Below are 22033 nucleotides of genomic sequence, written 5' to 3' on the forward strand. Positions count from 1 at the left end.
GTGCCCCCCTTCCTCAAATATGATGATGGGGAAAAAAACACCTAGTATAGGGGTGAAAATAGAACTTTAATAAAATAAAAAAGTAAATGAATAAATTGTATTATTTACAAATTACAATTGTAGCTCTCGACATTTACCTATGGCTGTAACTTTATTATCACTCTAATTTATTTATAGTCTCAGGCCTAAGGAAATCATGCAAAAGGAAATTAAGCAGTTTTAAAACCATGGTTTATTTTTGTAAGGGTTGTGATATGCACATTTTTTGTTGAAGAAATTATAAAGGCTGTGTCATCTATAGCAACAACAACATCAAAAAATGATTAAGGATGATTTGTGGTGTTATTGTTAAAACCATGGGTAATTTTGTAAGGGAACCTAAAAAAAAAAAAAAAAAAAAAAAAAAAAAAAACTTTCACAGGAATGTGCCTGAAAGTGATAAACGGACCTTGTTTTTACCTAAATGATTTATAATTTATTTTAATATATATTAAAAATGTATGAGGTGTGCATTGTAGCTGACACCTAAATTAACACATTACAGTTGTTTTTATGACTGCAAGTCTTTCTCCTCAAGTGCTATTGAGCTTCAAATTTGCGTTTGAGCCCATGTGAAAAAAGTTGCATAATTTACATATGATTTAAAGTTTATTTTAATAAATATCAAACATTCAATTCAATTGTGCATTATAGCTGTGACCTAGATGAACAATTACAGTTGTTTTTATGACTGTAAGTCATTCTCCTCAAATGCTGCTGACGTTAGAAAAGTGTATACTAATATCACATGTAACTTTAGAGACGGTCCCTAAATTTGAGACTTTCGAACGTCCAACGTCAAGCCAACTTTATGCCTGTTTTTTTGTTTGTTTTTTTGACTATCTTTAGTTTTCTTTTCTCTGCGCCGGATTGCTGATGTCATTTACCCGGGCATAGATGTTCATCCATCAATTATGAACATTCAGCCGAAAACATGAGGTGCGAGCGGTCGCGAGCGCGAATGGGAGAATGGCGGGGATGTTGCCCCCTCTGGGAGTTGGTGCCCTCTGCGTGTAGGGAGCGACGGCACTGATGATGACCATTACCTCTCCGCTCCTGCTGGCCTCTCTAATGCCACACCTGACCTTCACTGCTATAACATTGTGTCACGGCCCCTCCTCTGCATTGCAGGGTGGTTCCTCCTGCAGGCAGAGGTGGGTCGTTAGTGCTGCCATTATATGAAAAATAATTATGTTCACAAAATAAAGAGAATTAACAAATAACATTCTTGATTTTATGGTATTTCATAAAACACCCCAACTTTTCTGGAATTGGGGTTGTGGATTATGCTTTGGCAGAAAGCGACACGTGTCAGTCACAACTGAAGGTGCCACAACATACTGCAAAATGTTCTGCAATTTTCAGCGGCATATGCCACAATCCAAGCTCAGTCAATAGCGTAATGTTGATCACAACATCATTAATTTCCACTTGTTACAAAAAGAAAATTTGGGGCCTATTTGTAAAGGTTAAAAAACGTGCTGTTTCAATATAACTACAAGACAAATAAATAAAAAAATCTATTTCAATATTCTGACATCCAGAGCAACACACATGCATGCTTACACTTACATCTTGTTAATTGTGGTTTCACAAAATAGTTGATGCTGATGAAAAGAAGTAATACAAATTATATCTTCTCACTATCAGTGTTACTTGACACTTCAAGCTGAGAAAAAAAAAATTACAGGTCTCCACCCATCCTTATATTCATTAAGTGTTTTGGGAACAGAAGCTTATTGATTGTTTGATTGTGTTCATGATGACCATCATCTCTCTGCTCCTGCTGGTCTCTCTTCTGCCACATCTGACCTTCACTGGTGAGACTCATTATATAACAGCATATTATACTAACTGGTATGCACTGAATAAGCTGATTAATAATTCTCTCTCTTTCTCAGCTCGTGTGAATGTGGGTATAGTGAACGGCACAGAAGCAAAACCCCACTCCAGACCTTACATGGTTTCTCTTCAGAAGTCCTCAGAACATTTGTGTGGTGGATTCCTCATTTCTGATGAGTTTGTCTTGACTGCTGCACATTGCAAGTAAGACTGCAATTTAGTATGAACTGCAATAATTATAATAATAATGAGAATAAATAAACTTCTATAATGATGCCATTGTTCATTATACTAACAATATTTTCTTACACAGTAAGAAGGGGTTAACAGCTGTGGTTGGTGCACATGACTTAAAAAATTATAAAGGGTCCGTCCGCATTGGAGTGAAGTCATACCACATTCATCCAGACTTTAACAATCAAACTTTTATGAATGACATTATGCTTTTGAGGGTAACAGTAGTTCAAATGACTGGTATTAAAACAATTACTTGTGAGATAATATATGATTCTGCCTTTCTTTTAATGATGATATTGTTACTGCATTACAGTTAGAGAAAGAAGTCGAACAAAACAAGATTGTCAATAAGATTTCCATACCAACACAAGAGGGAGACATCAAAGCTGATTCTGTCTGCAGTGTTGCTGGCTGGGGAGAACTGATATTAAATGGGGGAAAAAGCAATCTTCTTATGGAAGTCGATGTAAAGATCATGAATAACACACAATGCAAAAATAAATGGAAGGAACTCTACTCAGCCTCACAGATGATATGTGTCCACGGCCATGGAGGAAGCTGTACCGTAAGTAAAAACAATATCAGTTAGAGACCATCCATAGTGAGAAGTATCACTTTAGTCATTGATATGTGTTTCTTCACAGGGGGATTCAGGAGGTCCTTTGGTTTGTGGAGACACTGCAGTCGGTGTCACTTCCTTTGGTGACCCAAAAGCATGCAACAGTCTTAAACAACCTGAAGTTTATGCAAAGATTTCAGCATATCTCCCATGGATCCACTCCATAATTGCAAATTTTAAGTGATTTTTGCAATGAAAAAGGATGAAGTCTTTCTTTGAATGTTTAATAAACTAATCATGTGTGAAGCATCAATATGTGTAAGTAGTTCTTATTATTGCACCCCCATGAAACAGTACTGTTACTGCTACTGAACAGAATTAAATTAACCAAAATGACTTTTACCATAATAATATAAAAGCCAAATAAATTCTTGATAATGATAGTTCATGATTATTAGCATGAAAACTAAAGTGAAATGTTCAAATTATCAATGTTCTTCTTCCCACATTGTGGTAACAAGTAGTGTATTTGGACACTTTATAACACTTAAAGTGATTCTGGGAGACTAGACTACAATGCTGGCTGTTCTGTTCTGACAACCAGTACGGTTACATATTTAAAGGATTTGCCACTAATGATTCAAACGTGAGTTTTGAGCAGTGAGTAGCACTTGTTGTTTGTCGTTTCTCTGATCACAAATACAGACACGGTTTTATGTTAAAGCGGTACGATGCAGTGTAACATGTAAAAAATTAATAAAAAAATCAATTTAAAAATCCTTATAATCCATAATCCTTAAATATGTCCCCATTGGATATTTTGGTCTTGTCACTCCCGGACATGACATCACAATATGATAAGCGGAGTAACATTTCCGTCACACGCCTGAGGTATTCGGCAAATCACAATGCACTGGTTAGCTGGCCAATCAGAGCACACCTCACTTTTCAGAATGATGAGCTTTGTTAAAATTGACTTGTTTCAGAATGACAGATCATAGAGGAGAAACAATAATGTATGTGACAAATAATGTTTTTTGAACCTTAAACCACATAAACACATATCATCACACCAAATACACAAAATGTTAATTTTAGCAGCATCATATGAACCCTTTAAAATTCCTTTGGTAATGGAGCAAAATGAAAAGGCACATTGTTTGTTTGTGTGTGTGTGTGATGTTTGAAAGTGTTCTAATTCAATCAAGAAGCAAGCACAGACATGAGTGTGTATCTTTTTCATCTCCTTTACTACTCTCCTCTTTCTCCTTTCTTCATTGCCATCTAGTGGTTACACATTGCCTCTGCAGACACAACATTTCCCCTTTTCTTTGAAGCATTTTTTTAGGGTAATGTTAGAACATCACAACATAACTTTGTTCTCTATTATAAACATCATAAGTAAGACAGAATTACAGAATTACCTTAATAAATGATTTACCTGTTTATATAAAAACAGTAGTACTGTGCTCCTGATGGCTTTGGCTTCAATTAAGAGGGTCAGGGACCTACAGGCATTTTCATTTGATTAAGTGTGCCTGGAATTCGGGCCAGCCAACTCTCACATTATCTTGAGAACCTGGCCTGGATATGTGCCCAAAGTTCCCACCACTCCTTTTATTGATCAGGTGGTGAACTTGCAAGTGCTGCCCCCAGAGGAGGCAGACCCAGTCCTGGCACTGCTCTGTCCAGTATGTGCACTCCACATCTACGTAAACAGAACTCAGTGCTTAAGGACCTCAGACCAGCTCTTTGTCTGTCATGGAATCCAGCAGAAGGGAAAGGCTGTCCCCAAGCAGAGTTTATCCCACTGGATAGCGGATGCTATTTTCCTGACTTATCAGGCTCAATACGGGGTGAGAGCTCACTTAACTAGGAGTGTAGCCTCCTCCTGGGTGCTGGCGCATGGTGCCTTGCTAACAGACATCTGTAGAGCTGCAGTCTGGACGACACCTAACACATTTGCAAGATTTTATAATCTCCATGTAGAGCCTGTGTTCTCCCAGGGACTTATCCCTTCAGAAAAATGACCTGCTCAGTGTCAATCTGCTTGCTGCGCCATTCCACTCCATGGACTGGATTCGTGCGCTATTCCCCTCAGGTGAGTTCCTCAGTTCAAACCCTGGGTTCCTCCAGCATTGTTGATGTCCAGCACTTGCATGCATCCCCTATCGGTCAGCCCCTGTGTTGGACTATGCCCCTCCATGTGTTGTGATTCCACTTTTATATACTATGGGCCTAAAAAAAAGCCTAATTTTCTTTCAGGTGTAGTGGACAGCACATTCCAGGGCCCAGTTTATGGTGGGGCCCCTCTCTGACCACCAGGGCCATGCACAGACATGTTGAGAGGCAGTGGCTCAAACCAAAAAAGAGGGCACAAGAAGGTGGGTGCTTATTAATACAAATTATCCAGTTGTTTCAAATATACAATTAAAAAGAAGATAGCCCACTCTGTAATAATTTCAGACTTTATTGTAAATATTTTGATAAGAGTGGGCTCTCCCTCACTCTCAGAGCCTGCTTCTGTCTCATCTTCAATGGAGGTAGGGGAGAGTGGGGTAAGTTGACCCACCCCCTGCACCTTGGCAACTGTACTCTTTTCACGAGTTCACATCTACGTATATTAATACCGTAAGTTTATGCGTATTTGGCGTGCTGTCCGGGTGGAGGGCTCCGAGCTCGGGAAGTGGCCCGAACCCAGAGTACTCCCCCCGGTTGTGGTAAGAGTAGATGGATCTATAAGTGAGGAGAAATGGGGTGGAGGAGGGATGCTGAAAACGGTCAATGAACAGAGATAGGTTCTGCTGTCATTTATACCTTGTCATGAGTTGATTACTGATTGGTCTCCACTTGTGTTAATCAGGTTAATGAACTGCGACTGTTCCTCCCGAACTTTGTTATAAAACAGCATTTAATGTCATGTGACCATGTATTTTGGAACCATGCATAATTTCTGCCAGACTGTGAAAAGGAGAAACACATTGGGGGAATGGAAGGCACCAAGGCAGTATCCAGGGTTGAAAATTAGTGTGGTCTGGGTGGGAATTGTGCTATAATAACCCCACTCATTATATACACTAAACACTTTAAAAGAGACAGATATGTAGATGTTTGTGAAAGATGTTTTCTCTGTTTTGTAGGACTGAGCATTGTTAAATAATATCACATTGCACCATTACTTTAGGTTAGGGGTATATAATGTTATCGCTTGTTTAATTCAGCAATACATAGGCCTATTACTGTTATAGTTTTCATAAATAACCATTGCTATGCAGATACTAATTTTGTCTAGGGCTCTTACTACAATTTTACTACAATATGAAATAGCATAGATGGAACATTCTTGTTCTACAGATCTCTGCACTAGTGTTATATGCTACTTTTTTGATAGTGTTATTAACCTATCTTACAGATAATATCATGAAGAGTTTTTTTTTTTTGCATTTGCATTTGCATTTGCTTAACGAATGTGGTATCTAACAGGATATCTGACAGCAATAGCATGTCTGTGGGCTCTTTTGATTACCATCAGTTTAAGTTCTGGCAGTGCTGCCAGATATTGCTATGAAAACTAAAAAAAATATATATATATATATAAACTCTCTTTTTAGTCTGTTTTTAGGAAGGCTACAACTGGTGTTCAACATATTGTTTCAGAGATGCAAACAATTAAATATTGAAATTTAAACTTCATTTGGTTGGTTTTATGTTGTTAACGTTATCTTTAAAAAATAAATGTGACTGTCTGTAAAAGGATATTTTTAAGTAGTTTTTAATTTTATCACATGGGTTTGGAACAGATTTGGTCAGATGGTCATTTTACACACAGATGGTGCATCTTACCCACTAACTACACTTGGGTCAACTTACCCCAAACCCCGGGCAAACCAGTGTTAATTTTGACAGCGAATTCGGATTTAGTCTTAGTCTTAGTCTTTTGAATAACACACCATTTAGTTTTAGTCACATTTTAGTCATCTGAAATGTTTTAGTCTTAGTCTAGTTTTAGTCGACTAAATATCATAAGAGTTTTAGTCTTAGTCTAGTCTTAAGTCTTAGTCTAGTTTTTTTTTTAGTAGAACAAAGTCAACTTAGTTGACTTGACTAAATGTTTCCATCAGTCTGTTATATAATGGTATTTATAAAATAAACATAAGGCCTGCTCTCAATGAAAAATATACATGCTCTCTGAAAAAGATATGCATTCGTCCTGAATGATATGCAATGCATATGACATTCTTTCAAGATGAAGTACAGTATTATTGAAATAGACAACCACATATATTATATTTGTATTGTTTGTTCATTCAATTTCTTTATTTGTGCTATTTACACAAAGTTTACATTTTTTTTAAGTTTGTTTTTGTTCATTTAAAATAGCACTGCATAGTCTTCACTGTAAAATAAAATACACAATCAAACCAAAATGTATTCAGACACCTTCAACGTTTCTTACAATATCACAGTTTATTTGCCTGTAGTTTAGAAATTGGTAATAAAATATGACAATAACTCAGGATTAAACTGTGTCAGAACAACAAATTCATCTTGATAATGTCGGATGCAATGCTTAATTTGGTTCAGTCTGTGGTGTGAAAAGGTTGCATTAGCAATTAAAGAAAGAAACAATTAAGCAAAACATGGTCAGGTCCCTATTATTTTTATTTTTTAGTCACTAGTAAAACAATATAATCTATTCTATCTGATTTTTGGATTGACTTTGGATAAATTCTTGTTAAAACTACAAAGTAATTAAATCAAGAGCAGTGAGTGATTTACTTTCATTTTCATACATTAAAGACACTGACAGCAGAGCTAGTAAATTAGGCGCGGTCACTTTAAGAGACAAATGCATCCATTATAAAGATACGCATCCGAGTTCTTTCCAACTCTTTACTTTCACTGAAGACATAACTACAGACTTTTTCGAACACACTTTCCAAGACGGGTATTTCGACATATTTAGTATGTATTTGTTGTCGGTACAAAAGCAAGAAGACTTTGAGACGCGTCTCTGCTTGCTCCCTGAACACCAGAACACCGCGCTGCTGAATTGAGCTTTTTCACTTTTCGCTCTTTTTCTTATGTTTATTTAAAATGCGATTTGTATTTGTTCGTTCAGGTGCAGGAGGACGCAAATGTCCTGAAGGAGATCTCGGTTCAGTGTTGCGCGTAACCATCTGCTCAGTTCAGCGTTCCTGCATCGCGGGGCTGAAGCCAACTTGATGCGTTGAATGCTCGGAGCACGTTATAAAAAGTATTCTTAAAATACACATTTCTGTTTTAATAAATGCTCATATTAAAACATAGCATTACACATAAGTAGGTACAAAAATAATCAGTGATACATTTACGACCCCATAAAAATTTGGGTCCAAATGGCATTTCAAAAGGTCGCAGTGTAGTTCCCTGTGTAAACAACTTAACTGTTATGAAAACGTCCTCGAAACTATGCGAATTTCTGCAAACTCATCTTTGTTCTCTTTTCTGTGTAACTGCTGCTGCGTTTGTTTAGCTGTTGCGCTTGCATTTGCCGCGACTTTTTAAAATGGCTCGGCTGCTTCTGCATAGATCAACCTACCCTCAAAGATTCGCTCTGATTGGATCTCTTCTCCATTCGTCCCTCCCATATATTTTCGTCTAATTTTTATTCGTTGACTAAAGTGTCAATTATATTTCGTCACGTTTTTCGTCATCATATCTGACTTTTTATTTAGTTTTTATTTAGTTTTCGTCCGTGAAAAAGGTTAGTTGACGAATATTTTTCGTCATAGTCTTCGTCAACGAAATTAACACTGGGGCAAACTGAGCTACATAAAGCTAATATATATAAAGCCACATTTCTAGATGTTTTCTTATATAAAAATAAAATAAAAATGATACTTCATTTGGATAGGATAGATACTTTCTTTGTACTTCTGCGTCATTTCCCCTTATCTTGGGGACCACATTAGTAAAAAGTGGCTAATCTTACCCCTCTATCCCCTATAAGTATTAGACATTTAATTTAATAGTTTACAGCATAAATCTATATTATATACTAATAAACAACTCATTTAGAACATTTATACTATATTATTAACTATTTATAGGCCTACTATTAATATGGTTTAAAAAAATATGATGTGTTGTAGATTACTAGTATCAAGGCAGGTGATTATAATAGGAAATATACTTAAGTACAATAATTAAAGTGTGACAAACTGCTAAGTATACTATATTATGATTTACCTGCTGGCTTGCTGGATCTTTGTATTCATGTTTGCAATGTTGAACTGCCTTTAGCCACCTCCCTTCTCTCTCTCTCTCGCTCTCTCTCTCTCTCTCTCTCTCTCTCTCTCTCTCTCTCTCTCTCTCTCTGTGTGTGTCATTTAAATATGTATTATGTTCTACAAAGTGTGCCAACAATAGCAAATTTGGTGTTATCTATATTAGATATATTTGGTTGGTAAGATGGGCACCTCAGCTGAACAGGGCAAAGGGGCAAAAAGGTTTGCTACATTTTGATTGGATCTCGGTGGACTAACATAAGCAAACTGTCCAACGCCATCAGATAAAGATATTGGTCATAATGCAATTTCAGCCCTTCACCCACCAACAGACTGATTCCTCAGGTTTTGAACTGTGACCGCCATAGTAATTCTGTAGGACTTCTGGACATACTTAGTAGCAGTGGTTAAAACAAAGAGGGATCAAAGAGTTTCATCCAAATCCATTCATAAATATGTTCTCAAACTTTAAACTGATGCAAACTACGATAAACATCTTATACTTATTCAGAGAAATTAGTAATCTCAGTGACAGCGACATTTAGTGCAACATCTTATGCAAACTCATCTGTTAACCTGTTAAATGTCACCCCGTCCCGTATACGGGACGCCTACGTTGACTATACTATATTAGAATCAAATTTAATCTAATCTTGACAAACTATATATCGTTGGAAAGGTCTAAGACTCCCAAATATATATTATACCAATATTTTTTGTTAAAAATTATGTAGGAAAAGTAATAGTAATTTATGACAAGAGTGCACCCTCAGAAATCTACATTACAAAAGGAGTTTTGACCTTTGTTTAAAAATAAGACTTCCTCGTTGCCTTTTTCTCTATCACATTTTAGAAATCATCAGAAGTTATATATCACTTGAAAACATAAAATCTCAAAATTCATCCTTCAAAACCCATTTTAAAATCAGACATTGCATTACCATGTAAATGGAACATCAAAATCATGTTACAGAATGTTTTCAGACATGAAATATAAAAATTTAGGTGTGTATCATGCACATTCAAGAAAATGACTGACAGTTATCAGGTTAATGGACCAAAAGATGTATTTATGACAGTTTAATCTTTTCCCATCATGATTGGATTTAATGTGTGCGTAATATTGCCAAATGTATTATGGTTTTGGTTTGGTAATTGAGAAATACACTGGCAAAACTTTAGTGACACTTTTCTGAATGTGTGTTTAGACTATGCAAATAAGTTCCACAGGAGGAAAGATGGGCAGGCCACATCATGTTCACAGCCTGGGAATGGAGAACTGCCAGACTGCAATCTCCTCCCCATTGGAAAGGGATAAAGGCACATTCCCAAAGGAAACTCTTAGTTCTGATTCTTGTTAGGGAAAATACAATAACAGAGCAAGTTCTGAGTCTCCGGCCTGCAAGGGTGAGACGATCAACCTCGGTTCTGAGTCTCTAATACATCCAGGAGACACTAACAGATCAACCTCCGGTCTGAGTTCTGTGAAGGAAAGGACTGCAACAGATCACCAATATTCTGAGCCTCGGGCTCATGAAGGAAGAGGCAATAACAGATATCAAGACCTACCTGTACGTTTTTAGCTTTGAGGCAGCAACAGATATGACCAAGTTCTGAGCCTCCAGTCTGCAAGGAACGAGATCATCTTTGTTCAGACTTCATTCAGTCTTTGTCCAGTGAGGCAACAACACTCCTGGAGAGACAAAGCGGATCGACCAATTTCTTAGCATGCAAATATGTTTATGAACATTTATAAAACTACTTGTACCTTCACTGCTTAAGTGATGTAAAGTTCAACAAACCTTCAAGTTGCAAACCTATAGGTTTCTTTCTTCTGTTGAGCTCAAATATGACTGTGGTTTGCTGAATGTTGGTAAACAAACAATTAAATGCATAATTTTCTTTCAGATATACATTTTTATTATACAGATGTAATATTTTCTTAATTCTATTTATTTATATGTATTTTTTTCATTACCCTGTTGGGGCAAATTAATTGCTAAACTTTATTCTGCTCTATGTTCTACCACTTTAAGACTAATGGATTTTTTGTGTTTTCAATTTTAAGAGATTATAAGATAGATGCAGCCTTTTGGAGGGGTTTGCATCAAATGTTTGTTTTTACATTTATGCATGATATTTTTTTTGTTTATGAATAAAGATTGATCTATTGATAGCAGTTATTTTAAGTTAGATGCCAAATGGTCTCCTCCTATTCAAATTTGACACTGAAGGGGTGAACATATTTGCCCACTGGCAATTATAGTTGCCACACATTCAAATAAGATAGAAAAAAAATAAACAAATAAATAAATAAATATAAATAAATAAAAATAACAAAACCTGGGGAAATTAGATGCAGAACATATTCACATATTAGCATGCATATGCATGAAACCAGAAACATTTGGGCACAAATGGGTTAAAAAACATGCTAAGTTAAAATACTTTTTTTTTTTCTTTCTGAAAAACAATACTACAGTCAGTTATTCTTCTTCGAAAATATGCATTCCAGAATGTTGATCTCTGTTTTGGTCTGTGTAACAGCACAAAGAAGACCTGGCGAAGTACATTCAAATAGATGTAAAGATGTAGTCAACTAATGTGAATTCTAACATTTTCACAGTGTTTAAACTCACATTTCCTCCCCGCTTCCAACCCCTTTGTGTGTTTGTGAGCCTATGCTTTTCAAGACTAAAAGCTAATAAGACTAGAGAAATGCAGCAGTTCTCTGGGGGAATTTTAATGATTGGTTGGGGTGATATTCAGCCCTTCAAAAGATCCCACAGAATGATAGGTAAACTGCTCATCTATTGATCTACGATATCTGGTCCTTTTCTGAGAAATGGAATGCCATTTTTCAGTTGCAAAACTATTTTATTGAAGAAATAGCATGGAAAGCGGTGATTTCTGTGAAAGAGTCTATGGGTACATGTGCGAGCACTGAGGGGAGAGCATGAGAAAGATTTAGCTTTTTATGAAAGGTAATCTCATAAAAAATTGGAATTTGTCATTTATATCCTGTTTGACATATTTATTTTGCTGAGATATGCTGCAAAAGTCTTTGAAATAAATAAAATAATACAAAAAAATCTTGAATTTTAGAAAGCTGTACAGTATAACTTTTTTATAATATGAACTGATTAAGTTTACTTATTGCTCAGTGTTTATTTGTCATCATGACTCCATGGCATAAGAAGTAGGAGAGAAAAATCTGTCCTCATCAGATTGAACATCCTGCATCAAAACAGATCTTGGCCTTTTAGGAAAGACTGTGCTTTTGTAGGATACAAACTGCAGATGTATTATGAACTGTAAATTATTAAAGAGCAAAAATTGCATGCATGCATGCTTAAATTTTTATCATCTTGATTATCTTTTCACTGAAGGTAGGACCAGAAGTATTAACAGGAACGATATGTTTTCATCACTGTTTTGCTCATTTTGCAAGAAAAACACGATCTACCTGTAGGTGAAACCCCATTGTCTCCGCCCACCTTCAAACTATATTTATACAGTGTTTTGCCAGAGAGAGCTCACTGATTGTGTTCATGATGACCATCATCTCTCTGCTCCTGCTGGCCTCTCTGCTGCCACACCTGACCCTCACTGGTGAGACTCATTATAAAAAAGCATTAATTATGAATGGTATGTTTTGGATAAGATCACGTAAATTTATATCTCTCTCTCTCAGCTCATGTGAATGTGGGTATAGTGAACGGCAATGAAACAAAACCCCACTCCAGACCTTACATGGTTTCTATTCAATTCTATGGGGAACACATCTGTGGTGGATCCCTCATTTCTGATCAGTGGGTCTTGACTGCTGCACATTGTTGGAAAAGGTGAGGGGTTTTTGTCTAGTTACAATCATTTTGGCTGGCTTCGTAACTGCAGTGCATTGTATGATAAAACTGAGCATCATGACTTTCTCTTTCAACAGAAATGAGAATCTGACAGTTGTGGTTGGTGCTCATGACTTAAGGGAAAGTAAGAATTCAGATCATATTGGAGTGGAGTCCTACATCCAACATAAAAGCTATAGTGTTGATTTTAATTTCAATGACATCATGCTTTTGAAGGTAACAACCTGTGATACATTTAGTTGTTCTCAACTTCACAAATGGCAGTTTACTCAACTGCAGTTCAGGCTTATAAAAGATAATTAAATTAAATATGTTTTGTTAATAATGGTTGTTTTTGAATTACAGTTACAGGAAAAAGTCAACATTAACAACAACTATGTTAAATCGATTTCATTACCAAAGAACGGAGAAGATGTTAAGGCAAACACTCTCTGTAGTGTTGCGGGCTGGGGACAACTGAAGATTGAAGGCCCAAAGAGCCATTGTCTAATGGAGGCAAACGTGACTATAATGAATGAAAGTGAATGTTACAAGAGGTGGGGAAATGTGTTCTCAGACAAACAGATGATGTGCACATATGGCTATGGTGGATCCTGCCGTGTACGTACAAAAGATGATTCACACACTTCTTACATGAATTTATGAACTGAGTTTCAACTGATACAATGTATGTCATTGACTATTTCTCTTTTATCTTGACAGTTTGATTCTGGAGGTCCTTTGGTTTGTGGACACACAGCAATTGGTGTCACAGTTTTTGGAAATGAATTACTCTGCAATTCACCTGAGAAACCTAATGTGTATCTTAAGATTTCACCATATATTAAATGGATTAACAGCACAATTAGAAATGTGAAGTGAGTTATGTTCTTGAATTTTTCTTCATGACATCTTTCAATAAAATTATCACTTCGCAATCATAAAACATGAAGTGTCTTCATTGTCACACTCAATATTTCATGGGGGGGGGGGGGTTGTCAGTGTCAGTGTCAGTGTAATTGATTGGATGAATGCATCACACGATCAGTTAATATAACACTATTGTTCATCCTCATATTGCTGCTATCAAGTTTCACCTTAAAGGAAAATGCCACCGTTTTTCCATATTCCACTGTTCTTCCCTGAACTTAGATGAGTTGATACGTACCTCTCCCGTCTCAGAGTGTGCACTCAATCGCTGTAGAGCAGCACCATTATGCTAGAGTTTAACTTGGTACCATTTATGTAATTAGAATCCAAACAGGGATTAATTTAGAAGTCACCAAACACTTCAATGTTTTCCCTATTTAAAGACAGTTACATAAGTAGTTACATGAGTAAGTAGGGTGACACAAAATAAAACGTGGTGATTATTAAGGAGTGATGATATTTCGGCACGTGCTGCGAAGTGGGTCAAAGTGCTGCGAAGTGCTCTTCCGCCATACATTATAGTCATAATTTTTAATTCGTTTAGAAAATCGCCACGTTTTATTTTGTGTCGCCATACTTACTCATGTAACCATATTTAAATAGGGAAACATGGAAGTGTTTGGTAGCTTCTATAGTCATCCCTGTTGGGTTCCTAAGGAAAGAATGGTGCTAAGCTAAACACTAGGATAGTGGCGCCACGCACTACAGCGATTAAGTGCACACTCTTGAGATGGAAGAGGTACATATCAACTTGTCTAAGCTCAGGGAAGGATATAGTGAAATATTGAAAGACGGTTGCACATTTGATGTTTTTTTTTTTTTTTTGTCACAATTTGACATTCCGTCACCATTTCCCAGAACATCCTAGAACATATTTGTTTTTGTCCTCTCTCTCTCACTTCCTGTACTTGTGAGTAATAGATAATGGCCTCCATCTGTCACCAATGACTGGTTAACTCTGATCAGAGGATAAGAGGGAACAGCAGAAATTACAGCAGCATTTCCCCCACTGAACAGTGTGACTGTGTCACTTCCTCCCCTAGAAGGGCTCATTTGTTGTTCATGAACTATACTTTGTTGATTGGGTTCTCTTTGGTGAGATTGTGTTAGTCCTCCTGCCACCTCTACAATAACATATCCTGTTTTCTGTTTGTAAATTCATAAATTAATGCTCCTTTAATTAAGTTCTTTACATAATTTGTATTGCTAATATGGGATGGAGTTATTGGTGGGACTGGACTTTCTGGACTTGATTTCTCCTGTTTATGTTAGCGAGGGAGTTAGTAAACAATTTTTTTTTTTTGGTAGCTAATTAGAAGATAGTTAGTTAGTTTCCCTTTTTTATCAGGTAGATAGGTTACATTTGATGTTTTGGCTCCCTCCCTCTAAAAAGACTTTGAAACCTCCTGCATTTGTAAATGAGAGTTAAATTGTTCTTGATTTAAGTTCTATAGTGGGTTTTCTTATTGCATTTTTGGGTTTGAGTGTTGATCCTCACTACACACATATATATTGGGGGTGTAACGATACACCAATGGTATGGTTCGGTTTAGTTTACGATTTTGGAGCCACGGTTCGGTTCGGTCGTTTTGCTGTGGTGGCAGGGTTCATGTCATTTTACCAGCACTCCTAAGGAACAATAGATTCACTTAACTTAAAGGGGGGGTGAAATGGTTGTTTTCACTCAATATCTTTAATCTTGAGTACCTATAGAGTAGTACTGCATCCTTCATAACTCCAAAAAGTCTTTAGTTTTATTATATTCATAAGAGAAAGATAGTCTGTACCGATTTTTCCCGGAAAAACACGACCGGCTGGAGGCGTGACGTCTGGGCGGAGCTAAAGAATCATGAGCGCCAGTAGGCTTTTGCGTTGAGAACGTTTGGAAGTTGTGACATTACCGTGTGGAAAAAAAACCATCATCCAAAACAAACCATGCCTAACAGTCAGATTCAGCCGTTTATTTATGACCCAGAATCAGAACCCGAGGCTGAAGAAATGCAGGGAACAAACAAAAACAATTGCACAACTTCGTTGATGCTCTGTAAAAATAAACTCCATCCACTGGTCCCTTAATGCTGTTTTTTTTTTTTTTTTTTTTTTTTTAATCTGTGCAGGGTTGTCTTGCCCTGGCAACCAAAAACACACTTCTTTTGTGACTTTTGGGAACAAAAATACTCCTTCAAACGTACAACTTAATTTTTGAAACTTTGTCCATGTTTAGCATGGGAATCCAACTCTTTAACAGTGTAAAAAACTCAGTATGCATGAAATAGCATTTCATCCCCCCTTTAATTATAACAACAAAAATAACTTGTCTTTTTCTTTATTAACTTTGGCTTCACATTTTCAGTGCAGTCAGCATACCTGAGTAAACTAAAATTAAATATATTATAAGTAAAATATATATATAAGTATCTTTCATCATTTGATATGGAGACGTTTGATATGATAATCATTACAGTGTGCAGCAGTGCCTGACTCCACTGGAAATACCTTTCCAAACAATTCAGAGATACCTTTTTTTGCTGGAGGATCATCACTTCTGGATGCCACATTTAACTGCTCAGATGCGGGCCAGGCCTAAAGCCTGTTTTAGACTTCTCCTTACTTTTACATTTTAGACATCCATTAATAAGTGATGAAACAAAATTGCCACGCTGGTGGAAACAACGCGAGACCGCGCTACTGTGACTGTGGAGAGCGACTTGACAGTGTTTAGTGTACTCCAGTAGCAGCCCAGCTGAACAGTTCGGCGTTCAAATACACGCAATAGGCTCAAGCTTGCCGCAAAGCACCGGCAAAAGTCATTACCATAAATGTGACAGTGGTAAATAGTATGGAGATATTTGAATTATTTACTAATAATCTAGTTTTTTTCTGAGTCTGTATCACAAGGATGAAGTTTCCTATCTCGCGATTTCCTCATTAGACGCGCAGAGAAGATCTTCACAGATTATTATTATAATGAGAGTTTTTGTTTTAGATTTGTTTTATTTTGTTAAGTAGTCATTTACAGCTTTCTATAGATGTATTTATAATATGAGGTTGTGCCAAAAGTATGTCCACATGCTGTCTGTCTATGCTATGTGTCGTCTCAATTTACTCCTGTCATCTGTCTTTGTCGTTTGACTGTGTCATTTTTTCATTTTGTCATTACTGTGCATCGTTTCCCTCTGTCGTTACTATGTGCCGTCTTCCATGTCTATGCTATGCGTCGTTGCTATGCGTCGTTTCCCTCTGTCATTACCATGTGTCAACATGGAAGACGACACGGTGTACATTTTAGGACATCCTCAGACCTCAGTGTAATAATATTAAATACTCCATACTCATCGGGAAGAAGGAGGCGGGAACCGGCGCACAATCAAAACATAATTTTAATATTCAAAATAAACACAAAACAGCGCGTCAGCCCCTCACGGCGACTGACGCGCACAAATAAAAGCCAAAACATAAAATAATGTCCCAGGCCTGGTCCTCTCTCGTCCTTCACTATAGTCGCTCCAGTTTTATAACCTTCCATCTCCTACGTGGGACTCGATACCGGCGGTGGGGCGCAGGTGCAGCTCATCTCCAATCACTACACCTGGCCTCACTCCTTGTTCCCACGCCTCTCGGCCCCGCCCCACTCGCCACACTCAGTCATTAAATGAAAAGGCGTCATCCCTCAGACTGAAAAGCTTCAGGTCTCAGGAAAAATGTCATCAGGTGTCAGGGCTGCATCCAAAAACTGAAAAATGCTGCCTTCGGAGGACGCATTCCAAGGTAGAAAGACATCAAGGCATGCCCAAATCAACGTCAGCTTCATTTCCTGTCTTCTGAGATGCCTTCATCTGGTCGGTTTTTGAAGGCATCATAGATGTATCCTTCGCTGCCTTTGATATCCCACAATCCTGTGCGTTCCATTCTGTGACTGTTAAGCCAAAAAATAAAGATGGCTTCAGAAAGTTGCGGTTGGTGGTAAGTTTGTGTGTAAATGTATGTTTCTGAACAATGTTTTCTACTTTTTATGTCATTTCTAGCGAGAAGTTAATATTGCAGTAATCAACTATCCACTTAGTTATTGTCAGGATAGTACACGGAGACAGAGGTAAGTGAATTCAACACAGTCTTTATTTAGACAAGGGTTCAGGAGAGGTAAGTAAGTGTAATCTTAGTGCGGGTTCTGTGGGGTTCGTGTCCGTGGAAGCCAGGTGAATTCGCTTCTGTGAAAGCTAGGTGAGTTCATTACGTGTCGAGACGTCAAAGCCACACAATACGTGAATATCAATACTTGTCTCTTCTCTTTGCAGTAGAAGCTCAATGGTCGAAGAATCACATGGGCACTCAGGAGATATCGAGGTACGTAGGAGAGTTCAGATCACGGATAGTGCCAAGAGCGTTCTGGAGACAGGAGAAAAAAGACATACAGGTTAACTTCTCAAATGTAAGTATACATTACTGCTGGTGTTTTCGTGAAGACAAGGTGAGTTGTAGACAAGATCGTGTGGTCGATTCCTGTTGGAGGCTTGACCAGGAACTGAGGTACTGAGACTTCTTTTATACGGTGTCTTGATGAGATCGTTAATCTGGAACAGGTATGGGTGCTTAACCGGGCAGGACCCTTACAGTTATAACCAAAGCTCTCTATATTTTGCTGTAGATCATTAAACCATTACTCCGCCTCAGAAGCCTGTCCGAAATCCGTTTCATGAGGTGCCTTTGGGCAAAAACACTGCCTGCAAAGTCATTACCTGATTAGACAGCAAGGCAGTGAGTCACCTGCCTAAGTTTTCATATGCAGCCCAGGTCTCATACAATAGGCATCAGACAAAACGGACTCAGGTGGAGTATCGCGTTGCCCCACCCCATGTGACGTCACACGCACGCCGTTCAGAGGAAGTGGTATATAATGGTTGATTGATAGCAAAAGGAGGTAAGCAGTGTCTGATATATTATATTTTAACAGTTTTATTCAAATGTTACACAAATTAAGTTTAATAGGGAAGAGAACATGCATTTCGATAGTCATGTATATATGAAACGACGCATAGGGTCACCAACCATTCACAACAACTAGGGGGGCATCACATGACACAAGCTTTAAAAATATTTTTCGTAAATTGTTTTATTATTAACTTGAGATTCTTAAAAGACCATACATAACTCGTTTATGAACACTAACTTAACAACAACAACAATAACAATAATAATAATAATAATAATAAATTATAAATAAATAAAGATTACATGACCACTATCAGTCCCCCCCCCTTCCTTCCCCAATCTGTCAGAGTTGAGGTGGCTTTTGAGATACCACACCTTCTTAATACTATAGTTTTTCCTAGATATATCTCTCGTGTCTCTTTGTTGAGTATTCACTGAGTAGCAGTTCATTTTAATGACGTGTTTTTAAATGAAGATCAGCGCAGACAAAGGCTTCAAACAGCACACCTTGTTTGTTATCTTTATTTTATAAGTGCACAAAGTTTTGTTGTTATTATGTCTGTATACAAAAAAAGGAAACCCTTTACAGATTCGATTGATGTATTGCTCTTATCTGTACGATCAAAACTGAAAGTGTAATTTAAATTCTTTACGGGTTTATCAGGAGAAAATTACTCATAACACGTACATGCGTTAATCGACTCGAATCTGAAGAACTGGGCTGGGTGGACTCGACAGATGAAGGCAGTGGCGTGTCTTCATCCTCAACTCTTTTTTTTTTTTTTTATAAAACATTATAGAAACGGGTTTAGCCCATACAGTCTATGGTTTAGCCATTATTATGGCTATGTTATTACACTGGCTAAAGGCCGCCAGAGCCCGCAGCTCAGAATCTTCCTGTTGCCCTAGTAACATATCAACCTACATTCCGGAGGGAGGTTTTCTACAACTTGCTTCAACAATTCCATTTTATTCAGAAAACAAATTAAACACACACACCAGTCAACAATAAATCAGGTTTATATTAATATATTTTCTTAAATTAGAATGATAAAAATGAACTACAAATTAATTTTAATTAAACTTGCATGGGCGGGGCAGTGAGTAATGTGGGCGGGCCAGTGCCACCCTGGCCCATTACTGGCTATGTGCCTGACATGGAAGATGACACATAGTAACGACAGAGGGGAACGACGCATAGTAACGACAGAATGAGAAAAACACAGTCATGCCACATGCAGCATTGACAAGCAAGATGACACAGTCAAACGACAATGACAGATGACAGGAGAAAGTTGAGACGACACATAGCATAGACAGACAACATGTCGACATAATTTTGGCACAAATGGAACCTCATATTATTAGACATGTTTTCACTGAGTGTCGGTTCATTTTTGTATGCGTTATGAATGATATCCATCATTATCAACAACGGAAAACGGCTGCATATCTGGTGCCATGAAAACACCTAGTGCCTATGCCTGTTTTTGAGGCTTCTTACGTGTGCCATATCAATGTTGGGGTGATGTCTCCGGAGATGCGCTTGCATATTAGATGTGTTTCCTGTCGTATAAGTAAGTTTTGAGGAACAGTTACGAAAGATTGTGTGTGCTTTGTTTACGACACAAATTCCATTCCTGTACTCCACTAGAAAACCAACATGTTCCCACACAAGAGACTTAAATGTGTCCGTGGGATCTGCAATCTCAGGAGCAGCCATCCTGCGCATTAAGTAGTAACCATAGACCTTAAAAGAAATGGACACAGCGACCCCATTGGATTCAACCAAGACAAGGGGAATCAATTAGAAGCACACACTTCCTGAGGGTCGGGCATACTGCGCAGACTCAAACTGAGCTTGATGATGTAGATGTCACGTTAACAACCTGTCTGACAATTGTAAGCCTTCTAATAGCTGTGTAATAGAGAAATCGGAATCACCCACTGAATCTTGCAGAGAAGGCAAGCGTGAACAGGAGCATTTTGATTAAGTATCTCCCTTGACTTCATGCCTCCACATCCCCCCGATAGCCTCATAGACAGTAAAAGATTGCCTGCGAGCTTCTCCTCCTGTCCATATGGTAATTTATCTACTGTGCAACAAAGAGTCGCAGGTTATGATGCAATCGTTAGCCTATTTTTACAAAAAACTGCTTCCACGGGGCCATAACGTAAGATACTAGGTAATGGAGCCTTTTATACATTTTTGTGTTTCTTTAGAAATAATTAATGGACAAATGGAGTCTTTAAACGCTTCAGATGTAAAGTTATTAGCTGTCAAAGTGACGCCAAAATGAATGGGAGTCAATGGAATGCTAACAGCAGGTGGGGGTCCGCTAGCCAATGGCGGCGCCCAGGGTTGCTTCAAAATATGAAACCCTTCCCCCCTGGTAGTAACCGAGTGTGATGCTCACTCCCAAGTCACGAGACATGACATGCACTTGGAAAACAGTAACTTTGGAATATAATATTTAGAACAGCATTTAAAAAGGTCTTGTTAGTCGTTACCAATACAATTTAATCAAATGTATGGAAATAACATTTATTAAATTAATAGATTAGTTAGTAAGAGATAAGTGACATCAACTTCAACAATGGGCAGCAGGAGGCGTAAGAGTACCTCGGTACGCCACGAGAGTTCCGCGATTCGTTTCGTGGGTAGTGTATCTTTCGGTTCGGTTGGTGATATCGTTACACACCTAATATATATGTGTGTGTGTGTGTGTGTGTGTGTGTGTGTGTGTGTGTGTGTGTGTGTGTGTATATATATATATATATATATATATATATATATATATATATATATATATATATATATATATAAAAATATATACTCACCTAAAGGATTATTAGGAACACCTTGTTTAGAAATGTTGGCCCATATTGATAGGTTAGCATCTTGCAGTTAATGGACATTTGTGGGATGCACATCCAGGACATGAAGCTCCCGTTCCACCACATCCCAAAGATGCTTAATTGGGTTGAGATCTGGTGACTGTGGGGGCAATTTTAGTACAGTGAACTCATTGTCATGTTCAAGGAACCATTTTTAAATGATTCAAGCTTTGTGACATGGTGCATTGTCCTGCTGGAAGTAGCCATCGGAGGATGGGTACATGGTGGTCATAAAGTGATGGACGTGGTCAGAAACAATGCTCAGGTAGGCCATGGCATTTAAACGATGCCCAATTGGCTCTAAGGGGCCTAAAGTGTGCCAAGAAACCCCCCCCCCCACACACCATAACACCACCCCTACCAGCCTGCACACTGGTAACAAGGCATGATGGATCCATGTTCTCATTCTGTTTCCACCAAATTCTGACCCTACCATCTGAATGTCTCAACAGAAATCCAGACTCATCAGACCAGGCAACATTTTT

General features: G+C 37.8%; 2 protein-coding genes across 6 annotated transcripts in view; both read left to right on the forward strand.

Moving 5' to 3' along the window:
* LOC127942673 (duodenase-1) overlaps nt 1–22033 on the forward strand; it is a 91505-nt gene that overhangs the window by 19679 nt on the left and 49793 nt on the right. For 2 of the 5 annotated variants that reach the window (XM_052538544.1, XM_052538547.1), the window contains exons 2-5: nt 1941–2085; nt 2195–2333; nt 2432–2683; nt 2763–2984. In XM_052538544.1, the coding sequence (XP_052394504.1) occupies nt 1941–2085; nt 2195–2333; nt 2432–2683; nt 2763–2921 (695 nt within the window). In that variant the 3' untranslated portion in view covers nt 2922–2984. Of the gene's footprint in view, nt 1–1786; nt 1860–1940; nt 2086–2194; nt 2334–2431; nt 2684–2762; nt 2985–22033 lie in introns of those variants that run through there. The other 3 variants (XM_052538543.1, XM_052538545.1, XM_052538546.1) reach the window with 3 other exon arrangements.
* Nucleotides 12501–13687, forward strand: LOC127942678 (duodenase-1-like). Its single transcript, XM_052538552.1, has 5 exons — nt 12501–12558; nt 12641–12791; nt 12890–13028; nt 13158–13412; nt 13515–13687. Exons 1-5 carry the CDS (start codon nt 12501–12503, stop codon nt 13671–13673), a joined length of 762 nt encoding a protein of 253 aa, XP_052394512.1. The 3' UTR covers nt 13674–13687.

Source organism: Carassius gibelio, chromosome A22 (genome assembly GCF_023724105.1).
Source record: "Carassius gibelio isolate Cgi1373 ecotype wild population from Czech Republic chromosome A22, carGib1.2-hapl.c, whole genome shotgun sequence".
Lineage (NCBI taxonomy): Eukaryota > Metazoa > Chordata > Actinopteri > Cypriniformes > Cyprinidae > Carassius > Carassius gibelio.